Below are 12,335 nucleotides of genomic sequence, written 5' to 3' on the forward strand. Positions count from 1 at the left end.
TGACTTGTTTTACCTGGCTTGTTTAAGAAACTTCTAAAATGTCTTTCTCTAGGTGGTCCTTTTAAAACAAAATATAGGGATAACTTTCAATAATATCATGCAGAATTCCCAATGTTCATAAATCAAGCCAACACCAAGTTTTCAATATGGCTTTTTAACCACGTTATTTCAACAGGATTGATTCAGCTTTGCAAGGTGCCACCCTGAGCCAGAGGTCAAGTGTCTCAAATTCTTTATTTGGATTGTCCTCTTCTACACATTGGACTTTCTTACAGGAACCCCAAATTTAGTTATTTATACAGAGAGATTAAGCACAAATTTCTCTTAATCACAACAGTACACAACTTAAAGAAGTCTTTGTATCTCTTCCTTGCTAACAGGCATAGCCAGAGAAATAACTTTTATTTCCTAGCACCTCTGTGTTAATTCTTCTCCCAGATGTGTTATTCCAGCTATATGTACTTTCATAGTTACTCAACTTTCTTCTAGCCAACCTAACTGTTTTCAGGACTGTAAAGAGCACCTAGGCACAATTTAGTAGCATTTTTTCCTTTATCCAAATGTCTTTTTCATAGACTGAAACTTCATGATCAAACATATTTTAAGTGCAGAGCCCTTGGTGGTAAACACACTTCAACCCCGGAGAAGTAATTTCCCAACAAACAGCAGTGGTACATATGGAAATGGAGCGTTTTTCTTACAGCATCCTCTACAACCATGTTGATATATCAAGGAAAGAAAAGTAGCAATCGTACTCTTTCAAAAAAACGTCTTAAATCTTGCACCAACCCTTGTGTCGTGGTCTAACTCCAGCCAGCAGCCAAGCCCCACACAGTCACTGCTTTACTCCACCCAAGTGAGACATAAGAGAGAATCAGAAGAATAAAAGTGATAAAAACCCACAGGTTGAGACAATAGCAGTTTAATATGTAACTATTAAAACTATCAACTGCTATCTTGTCAACTTTGAGTGGCGATTTTAACATACACAATCAAACTAACTTGACTATTCACGAAATCCTTTTAATCCTCGATGAACAGCAAAAGAAGCATTCTGTACATAACACTTGAGACATAACCATATCAAAAGTATTCGCCAGTTATGCTACATGCTCTCTTAAGCTCTTCCCTTCCAGTATAGAAGTACAACCTTTAAAGCACCTTTTTCACTGCTAAAAAGTGTCCCAAATGAAGGACAGCAATACTTTCGTGATATTGCTGTAAGTGGAATGATGCAACCAGAGTGGCTAAACAATTGAAGATTTAACATTTGTAAAATATATTCTGAAGCTTGTAAATTAAAATATTAGTCCATTCAAATCAGATACTGTAAGCCTCTAAACACCCACAAATACAATGTCAGACCAATTTTAATAATAATACAATGAATACAATTTAATAATACAATGAATGACCAATTTTAAGCACAGGGAGCAGAAGTATCTCTGCCTCACAGTGCAAAAACTCTCTCCTTCTTCACACATTCCTCTTCAGCCTGGCTTGTGACAAAGCAAGGTTTATACAACTCTGATGTGCTTGCGTTTATCTTGTCATCTACCTCCCAGCTGTTTTTGAATCCACCAAAAAATTTTCCTGAATGGTAGTACGCAGTTGCAGGTGCACCAAGCATGCTACATTTTAACACGAAGAGAGACCAGACATTATGTAAATGTCAGAAACTGTATTCCACTCTCATGGAAAAAAAGTTTTGGGGAATGGGTCACAAATACCGAGAAATCCTTTCAAGTGATCAAGTTCAGATGTATAGGTCCACAGAGAAAAAAGTTTCGTTCTAACTGCTCACAGAATTCTTGTTCCTTCATAGAGCCAGTTTTAGTGCTATAATCATCCTCTCTGTACATATGATTCTTTTTGTACCATGCTCATCACTCTTCAAGATTTCTTTTGTTTGCTATAGCATTGTTCAGCTCAGAGTCTATTTACAGCTGAATTATACCTCTCCCTGTCTTTGTTAAAGACCTGTACCTGAAAATAGTCAATCAAAACAGAACACTGAGAAAAAGAGATATGCCTATCACAAGAGGCATAATGTTATTACAGGAAATATCTTATCAATAGCTTAAGAGGTCTTTGAATTTAATTAGCGTGTAGAGTAGCAGCCCTTTTAGAATTAGTCACAATAATATCTCATTATAATAGCAAACTAAATATAAATTACACTTCTAAAGACTGCTACAGTAATTCATACAAAAAGATAAAGCATGTGAAAACAAAGCAGTACAAACTGTACAAGAAATTCTATTAACTATGGCAAGATTATTCTAGAAAATCTTACAGCTTCAGAGATCATGCTGCAGTGGTAAACCAAGAGTTTCCTGGGGATAACTTAGCTTCTGAAAGGGTTGGGCAATGTTAGGGAGAGTGCTGCATTCATTATTTGCTTCTTCTCTGAGTCAGTGCTGGTAGAAAATTACATTCACATCTAATAAAGTGCATTATTCATCCCACTAATGAATTGAGCAACTTCATTTGGAGGAGATCAAAGGCCAAGTATTAAAAGGTACCTAGATACCTAAGGAGGCCCACAGATATCTAATGAGATTTAGGAATTCAAATACCTTGAAAAAAGCTGGTCATATGTCTTTTGCACCACAGAAGCAGTCAACAGGCTATTAAACAAATATTCTCATGCAAACTGTTTCAGTTTAATTAATTCAGGTGCAATCATGACTCTTTTAGCCTTTCTCTAATTCAAGAGCAAGGGGATTTGCAATGGCTGAAATTGAACTAATAATTAGTCAGCTTTTTCAAGTGCATAATCTGCTAATGACATATATTATGAAAAACACACAAGAAATAATTATATTCATTATTGAGAAGGAAGACTTTCAATCCAATTTGTACACCAAAGTGTGTATGGGTAATATTAAATATCAGAATAATCCTTGAAAATGTTCTTCACACTAAAAGATTTACATCTCTGCAGCTTTCTTCTGCTACTAGTTGAGCAAATAAGGGAGAAACAATATTTTAACAGTTCTATAAATTGAAAGAAACTAAACAAGGGATAAAATCCCAAATTTGAAAATAGCAAAGACCAGCCACAGTAAGTAATGGAAGAAAAGCCGTAAAGGCTATTCCCATAAAATACGTCACAGAGAATAACCCAACCCACAGAGCTGCGGTGGTTCACAGCATTTAAGAAATCAAAACTTCACTGGTTCCCATAATTTAATGATGTTGCATGCACAGCTGAGCAGTAATTGAGAATGTCTTGGAAATATTTGTTTAGTTCTCATCAGAAAATGGTTATTCATTGAAATAGTTGTTGTGAGCTCTTAAAGAACAGACTAAAATTTCTGGGTGAAACTTCAGAGAAAAAAAGTCTTTCTAGGCCACCTCCCTGATAATTACTCTGTGGTTAAGAAACTAACTTTGGTTATTAGAAAGTTTGAGCCCTTACTGTACTATATGATGCAATTTCAATATTCTATAAAATTTATGGAATATAAATCTGAATTATTCCAATAAGAGAGCTTTAGAAGCTCATGACATATAAAGGCACTAACAAATAAACAGAACAGGACTTGGATTTGGGCTTTTGCTGTCTGTTTTAGGTTCAATTTCAACAGCAGCCCTCACAGGTCTGCGCTGTGCATTGGTACCTGGAAAGGGGTGGATAACACACCAGGGTTTGGTGTCTGCTGAGCAAGGTGGGCACAGCATCAGCGCTGTCTCTTAACATTTCTCCCCTCACCAAGGAGCTGAGGGTGGGCAAGATCCTGGGAGGCCAAGTCACCAAAAAAAATCAATTCCCAAATCATGCACCCCAGCCAAGGTCAAACCACTGCACTATCCCAGTTGAAAACCATTAAAATCAGACTGTTAAATTTCTGACTATGCTTTTCCATCTAATATTTTTTCCCTGTTGCTTTTTTCATATACATAAACCCCCAACCCATTAAACAGAAATCAATCTATCTACGGACACTCAGTTACAGATTTTGTCAGCAACCAATAAGCAACAGAAGTTCAAAACCCTCAGTAACTAGGTGAGGATTGAGCTGGAAATGATTAGTCTAGGTGAGTGGACTCAACACTTTACCTAGGCACAGGGAAGGGAAAGAAAAAAACAAAGAGGAAAGAGTGAAGAATCTACTCTCCAAAGTTACAGACATCTGTAAAACCATGACAAGGCATGAACTGATTGATAGCATCTAAAGCATCTGTAAGAAAGCAAGAGGTCACCCTTATAGAGTGGTGGCTCAAGATGGCAATTAAAGCATTACTGGTTGTGATTTCACTGCTTATCACTACAGAGCTGTGGATGGGTGCCCTTATTTTCCAGTGCCTATGCAAAGAACAGCAACTATTTAGAGTGAATCAAAGAGTTAGAAGATTAGTGGGCAGATGCACAGCCTGATGGAGCATCCCAAGCCATTTCTGCTGAAGCAGAAAGCACAACGCCAAACCACTGCTCTACCCCCATACTCCACTCCAAACAATGAGAGCTGTCATTTACAGCAGCAGCTCAAGAAGGCTGATATTACTGCCTTCCACCCTAAGCAAGACCAGATAAAACTAAGCCATACCTGCTCTGGTTATTTTTACTTTGCAAATTCAGGCTTTCTTTTGCCACTTGAAGACTATTAAAAGTAATTGCAGACGTTTCCACCTGATACAGGAGTGAGGGTTCACTATGCCTCTGCTTATGCACAGAAAACCATCACTACTGTGAGGGTGTCAAACACTGGGACAAAGCCCTAAGATGCTGTGATAACTTCATCCTTGGAGACATTCAAGACTGGACTGGAGAAGTCCCTGAGAAATCTGCTCTAATCTGTTTTCAGCAGCAGATTGGAGACCCCAGGAATCCCTCCTCACTTAAATTACTTTATGATAGGAACAGGAAGAGCACACAATCCAAATGTCTATGCCACTTCCTTGTGTGGTACTTCAAGTAAACCCCACTAAGGATTTGCTCCAGAGATACCACCTGGAGCAAAGCATCCAGTTCTGGGTCTCCAGAGGAGGGCCATGAAGAGGGGGTCAGAGGGGTGGAACATCTCTCCTTGTGGAGACAGGCTGAGACAGTTGGGGCTGTTCAGCCTGGAGAAGAGAAGGTTCTGGGGAGAGCCTACAGTACCTTCCTTTACCTAAAGGATGCTACAAGAGAGTTGCAGAGGGCATGGAGTGCCAGGACAAGGGCTGATGTCTTTTAACTGAAAGAGGGTAGATTTAGACTAGATATTAGGAAGTGATTTCACTTTGAGGGTAGTGAGGCACTAAACAGGTTGCCCAGGGGAGTTATGGATGTCCCATTGCTGTAAGTGTTCAATACCAGCTGGATGAGGCTGGTCTAGTGGAAAGTGTCCCTGCCCATGGCATGGGAGTTGGAATTAGATGGTCTTTATAGACACTTCCAACCAAACCCTGCTGGGATTCTATGACTAATTTCACAAATATGCTCCCAATTAAGAATAATCTTTGTGAGGTTACAAGCAAAACATGGTACAGTTTCCTTGATTAAATAGCTACCATAAGACTGTAAAACTTAATTGTTAAGCCCTGGTATTATTAGATATTAGCTTTATGCATTTAACTAGAAATTAAATGTAAAATTTAAAATAATAACATATTTTTAAAAATCATAGTTTTTAGTTATGCACCTTAACCTTCCATTCAACAATGCCACTTTATTTAAACAGTACAACACAAACAACCTGATTGGAGTATGGCACATTCTCTTGATGTGAAGTTCCTTGAAAAATTCTGTTTTATACACCATGTGTAATTGCAGAACATATTTTAAGATTATGCTGCTAACTGAGATAAATTTGTTTGCACTTTCAACTTTCCTACCTTCTCTAATATTTTAGGGTTTGTTTGATCTGGTTATCATTCTGACTGTAGAGAACATATTTGTTAAGATTCTGCCAATCTGCACATTACCAGGACACTCAAGAAGCAGGGAAATTGGAATGTAGAAAGAGCCTTTCTCAGTAGAAGGAACAGACTTTTAGTTCTTAAAAGCACACACAAAAAAATCTGTCCTAAACACCTCACACTAAGCCTGTTCCTGTCAAACCCTCCAAGAGATAATGATGCTATTGTTTTGGCTGGAAGGGAAACTTTTGAGTGTGATGGACAAAACAAATCACTTTGAGGAAATGTCTCTATTTAGCACCTTGAAGTTTATGTAATTACACTCAGGTATCTACTCACAACCATTTGTTCTACCATCTTTAAAATTATGTGGCATCAGAAATTTCTGTTGATGAATCTACTCTTCACATCCAGGTATGACTGACTGCATGCCAGTATGTTGCTAACCACAGTATTTTACCAGTAGAGGCACAGAATTGATTTATCCTGGCAAGAACAGTATAAATAAATCTTGCTGAAAATCCAGTGGGGTGTCTCTAGACAGTATATGGCTCAGATCTAACAGCCTATAAGTCATTGCCCTCCTCACTCTCATGGAACACAAATTTATTAGAGCATTTGGAAGGAGATTATTGAAACCTTCCAAAGGAATGCATTTTTTCATCATTCACATCCAGGACCCCAAATTTCTGACAAACCTGTAGGCTACATGTACCCCTAGCTGGGTAGGCTACATGTAAGACTGAGATGAGAATAAAAATAAAATTCACTCCTCTCTGTGAGCTTACTGTATAACTGTGCTCTTGTCTTTCCTAGCATTTATTATTCATACTAATTCTGATTTTGATAGAAGAATTACATGATTTGGGTAAACATGCAGGTTTACCACACAACTAAGTGATGATCTACAAAGAGGTACAGGTAGCACTGAATCTTAGAGATCAACTATTAGCTAGAAGAGAGCAATAGAAGTTGGCACTTCTGTGGGGGGTGGGAAGGGCATCAGTCTTTCAGACTATGCCAAAAAATCTACAGCCTTCCTGGATGTCTCAGTAAGACCTACTTGCGCTGTGAAAGTGAGTTGGGAGGCTGACACTCACAAAAAATTCTGTTTTATTCAGGCATTAAAATGATGTAGACAACAAATTCATGTCAAAATTGTCTCATGAAAAGCCGTGGGTCTATTATCATTAAAAGAATGCTGTAATTACACAATACAGCTAAACAAGAGTAGAAGCTCCATGTGTACAGCCTGTGCAGTAGGATTGTTAACTTTGCAGTCTTCATAAAGGCTTACCTTGGATGACAATTCCAGTGTTACTATTCTGGAATTTCCTAAATCACTTTTAAATTCTATAAAGGCAAAAAAATAGAAAAGGGAGAGGAAGGAACACCACCAAAAAAAGACTAAATATGAGATCAGAGTCCTCCAAGTTACATTACTGTGAACAGAATTCACACTGTTATTTTTTCTTGGTTACCATTAAAATTACACTGCAAACAACCCAGCTGTGTGCTATTTATAGCCATCAAATAATTATAAAGACATTTATGCTACAGGCAGCAGCAGTGACATTTCCCCCCGCCTTCTTTTTCAAGCCAATTAAGCAAGAAGAACATTATAATAACATTTTGCTTTGTTTCCCATTCCCCTTGTTGTTATAGGATAGCCTATTTCCATTGATCAAGACCACAAGAATTCTGTCAAAAGGAACAATTCACTGTAAATATCCTGAATACCAAAATCTTTATTTTGAGCTTCCAATTTAGTAAATGCATATATTTCATATTATTTCTCTTGCTGAGAGGACTTTTCCTCATCCAGCATGTGTGGCCTAACAGCTGTGGGAAGAAAATCAAAGTGATTCCTGTGTGGGGGAGCTGAGTGAGGAGCAACAAAAGGTGAGAAAACAGGGAACCAAAGCTTTGCAGCTTTTTCCATGACACGCTGTCCTGTTCATAATACAAACTTATGTGGAAGCATTGCAAAGGAAAATCTAAACAAAAGCACTTCCTGCTCTTGGCACACAGCATAGGGAACAAATTTACACTCAGCTTAGTGAAATTTGGCATTGCCATTATGGACAGAGCAGAAATCTGTGCGATGAAACCCTGCATGACAAAACCTCTGCCAGTCTGAAATAAACAGTTATGCCTGGAACGCTGCAGTGTGCCACAGTCAGCAGTATGGGAATTCACCACATGGCTATGATGACATCTAGATATTGATCTTGTGGGTAGGACTCATCACTCTTAAATTTAATAGTCAAAAAAGTTAAGTATCTCCCCTAAGCCAGCTGTCTAGACTCTCTTGACAATAGATGAGGAAGGACAGGTATCTCCTGAAGACAATTTATCCTAATCTAGGAAAGGTGTCTCAGGCAGAATGAATCAATGGTTGGAACTGTCTGTTTCTCTCCATTGAACTTAAGATGGAAATCAGAAGACTAACTTAGTCTAGACACCTAACTTTTAGATGACTGAGAGTCAGGGAGATGAATCCAACCCTATCTCTCTATTTGCCACATCACCAGGCACTACCTTATGTGAATAAAGTATAGTTCTAAGCCTTTCTTGGACTTTGAACTTGCTTTAAATCCCATGCAATGTTAGGAACAATAACTTTCTTCACAATCAGTCTATTTTCCAATGCCCAGTGAGCATGGGCTTTCAGTGTCCAAGGCCAATCACTGATCTTCCATATCCTATAAGCACTGGCTGACTTGAAGCTGTACTACAGCAGTAAAACAAACCAGCAGAAGTTCTCAATTATCCCATCCAATTAAGAATTTTGCCACAAATCTCACCCATCAGTCACTCAACAAAGAACGTATTTCATACATATACCAAAAAAAAATGAGCAACAAGGGGGAAAATGGCACTGACACTTACTTGTCCAAGCGTGCACTCCATGCCACCGAGGAAATCTGCTTCCTTCAGCCCATTGTGATTGCTGCTAATGTCATGGACTTCAAACCGCAATCGCTGCACCTCTTCAAAATAGAAGTCCACCGTGAACAGCTTGGAGAAGACGGGATTTATACAGGTTCGGATCACTTCTGTCCTGTCAACCTGTCACATCGAAAAGAGGTCACATGAGTGGCTTCTCTTCCTATCAGTGGTGGACAGCCATGAGCTCCTCAAACACACTTTGCTCGTTTATCAGGACTGACAGTGGGACTGTGGCCATGGACAGTCCTGTTTGCACTGTCAGCAGCAGCTCCCTTTCTGTGCTGGGCTGACCACAAGCACAAGAGCACCTTCCTTTGCCTCTCCCTTCCAACAAGTCTTTAGCAGAATAACTGGGAAATAAACTATAGAATAACTATAGAATTTACATCTCCAGCAGTACCCATCCATCACTACAAAACAGCAGCAGAGTGATACTGTTTCATCAAACTAAATGGGAAAGAGTGTAACACCGCCAGTAATTACTCATTTCAGATAATTTGCATGATTAAGGAGTGGAGAACTGGATCCAAAGCAACAGCTTTTCTTAGAAATACATACATTTTTCCATCCTGCTAAGTTGCATCACAAGAATCTGATGGGTTATACACTGTTTATTCCTACCTCTGAGTCTTAAAACTTCTAAAGAAACATCATTAAATCTGTATTGCTACTTCTTAAAAAAATAGTGCTCAAAGATTACTTTCTAGTTCTCTTAAGATGTAGTACTTGGGCTTCCTATTTTTGAAATAGGCGTTTGTTATTTTTCATTATGATGCATCGTTGGTGACAACATAAGCAATGAAGCAATTTCCTTTTTCCCACTCTCTTTGCCCTGGCACAGAAAAAAACTTAATAATTCTGTAAGATTAAAGGAACTGATCCTGAAATGAAGTAGGACTTGGTCACATCAGTGACTAGATAGGAGGTGGCTAGTGTGCCATGGAGCAGACAAATTAAATTGCTCAGAGGAAGAGTGATGAGATCCTTTGTCTGATTCCTGATCAGGAACATCTGTTGTGCAAAAAATGACAGCCGCTTGCTTCGCTTTTCAGAGTTTATAACGCATTAGCCTTTCTAGTAGTTATCGGCAAGGACACAAAGAGTCAAGCAAATCAAAAGCAGGTTAAGAAATGAACAGTTCCTGGTAGAACAGATTTATTTTAGTGCTCATCAAAGGTGTCAGATTGACAGCTCTGACAGGCGAAATCCTTTAGCTAATCATCAAACAGATGCTACCACTCTTGGAATAGATGCAAACCAGTGTTACCATTGCTGCCTCCTCACACAGCTGTGTCAATGTGCTCTGACTGTGCAGGATGAGACCATCACACAGAGGAAAGAAAGCAACCTTACTTACGTATTCATTCTTAATAAATTTGCACAGATTACCTAAAAATTATGGGTTTGACATCAGTCGTGCAGAGAATAATAAGAATAATATAAGGTGAGAAAGGATTCCAGCCGCCTTCATTCAGCTGCTGGTCTATCTCAAAATTTTTTTGTTATCTCCACTAGCAATCAGTATGACTATTACTGCTACAAGGAGAAATATTTCTTACGTCAGATAATGATGATAACGATAATGATCAGTTCACTGAGACATTCCTGAGGCCTCTTCTAAGTGAAAAGTGATCTGATTCAATTCAGAACAGTGGTCATCTCATGAACTAGTGCTTCAGCAGACCCAATAATAAAAATATTTAAATGAATGGTTTTAAATATTTTTCATAGCCACAGCAATCTCCTAAACTCATTCCTTGTGTAAAAACTGCTAATTCAATAGCATCATTTTAATTGCTTCATTGGTCCAGGAGATCTCAGGCAGTAACTGAAGTTTCTGTTACTGTTTCACCTCATCTCTTCCTTTCTGCTGGAAAGAGTTCTCCACTGTGAAATACATCAAGATTTACACTTGCACTCAACACAGTTAAATATGTGGCTGCTCAAGGGAGTAAAGTGCCTGAAAATCGAGGCACAGGTCTTCACACAGGGACATTAAGAATTTCAGTCTCACACAGAGATAAGACATTGTTTGCTTTTTCCAGCCTGTGATTGACTGACATCCTTCCCTTGACAGACACCGTACTGAAATATAGCTATTTCACTGAATTTCCCCAGCCTTCTCACATTATTGAGAAGATACATCAAGCCAGCATGTCAGAGCATGGGGTTACATGAGACAAATCTGTATCAAAAGAAGCAATGCCAACAGCTCCACAAGCAATAAAAACTTCTTTGTGCCTCCCTCAGCCATCAGCTATAGCATTAACTCCTATTAGTCCACCTTGCCCCCAGTCTGCTTTGTCAGCATATTTCACAGTTACCCTACCCTTGGCTAGACAGCTGGGAAGCGCCCTCAGCATGGGAAGCCCGGCTCCATTCCCTGGCTTTGATTACTGTGCAGCAGAGCTGAGCACTGAGGACCAGCTGGAGTGACTTGTGATGAAGAAGCAGTGGCAAACAGAACAGCTCAAAAAATTCCTCAGCTCGCATGGAACATCCTGGTTAGGAGATGCTGCATAAACACAAGGTATAATGTCCAATTGATTCCTGCCACCTTTTAAAGGCTGTTCTTTCTTCAGTATTCTTGCTCTCATATTCAATCATAAAGCCTTAACACTCTATTTAGAAATGCTGGATAAGCGTGAAACCTTAATGAAAACTGGTGAAAATACTATTGCCAAGTGCAGTTTCATGCTGATAACCATCAAAAAGTTCATGATCTATGGGGCTGCAGACACTTGCAAAAACAAAACAAAACAAAACAAGACAAAAACCCCTGACCTGGTTTTGACCACAAGTTACCCTAATACCTGCAGGACCTGTTTAATTTCAATCAAAATATCACCATATAAAAATATCATCCTCCATGCTGACCCAAAATACAGGTTCATAGCAGTCTGACAAGATGTCATCCTCAATCCATGTGCCCTTAATCTTGCTGTCACCCAAAATCACTTACAGCACTTTCACTTATATGGATGATGAAGACTCAAATACTTAATTCCACAGTTTAGGTTTGCCCAGCCTCATTAACTGAACACTCATGAGAGTTACAATTTCTCATCATAAATGTTTTCCAAAATATAATGAAGAACACTAAATCTCCATTACTTTTGGGGAAGTCAGCTTTAAAGTCCAACAACAGTATGTTATAAGTGAGTGGAACTTACACTTTTGGTCTTGTTACAGAAAACCTTAATCCTGAGGAGAGGCAGATTTTTCAACAGGACATGGACAGGGGTCATGCCCACAACTTCAGGATTTGCTGATGCCTGACATATGAGCCATCTGTTATTTTGGGACTTTGCTAGAACAAGGAATTTCTCCAACTCACTGAAGTAGAACAAATTTTCAAAAGAAACAATTGACAGCTACATGCACCTTTGGGCTGTGTCAAGAGGTAAAACTGACCTTAAAAAGAGCAGCGTTCATCTGACACCACAATCCGAACATCTGCTTCATGGTGCAGCTTCATCTGCACTTTCCCTTCAAGGACAATTTAAACAGAGGAAAGGACTTGCATCTTCACCTCC

The 12,335-nt window shown here is 38.9% G+C and overlaps 1 protein-coding gene across 1 annotated transcript in view; it reads right to left on the reverse strand.

Moving 5' to 3' along the window:
* CPNE4 (copine 4) overlaps positions 1 to 12,335 on the reverse strand; it is a 178,601-nt gene that overhangs the window by 102,623 nt on the left and 63,643 nt on the right. The window contains exon 2 of the mRNA XM_041407781.1: positions 8,740 to 8,919. Coding sequence (XP_041263715.1) covers positions 8,740 to 8,919 — 180 coding nt within the window. The remainder of the gene's footprint in view (positions 1 to 8,739; positions 8,920 to 12,335) is intronic.

The sequence above is a fragment of the Onychostruthus taczanowskii genome, unplaced genomic scaffold (assembly GCF_017590055.1).
Source record: "Onychostruthus taczanowskii isolate IOZ18803 unplaced genomic scaffold, ASM1759005v1 scaffold28, whole genome shotgun sequence".
Taxonomy (NCBI): Eukaryota; Metazoa; Chordata; class Aves; order Passeriformes; family Passeridae; genus Onychostruthus; species Onychostruthus taczanowskii.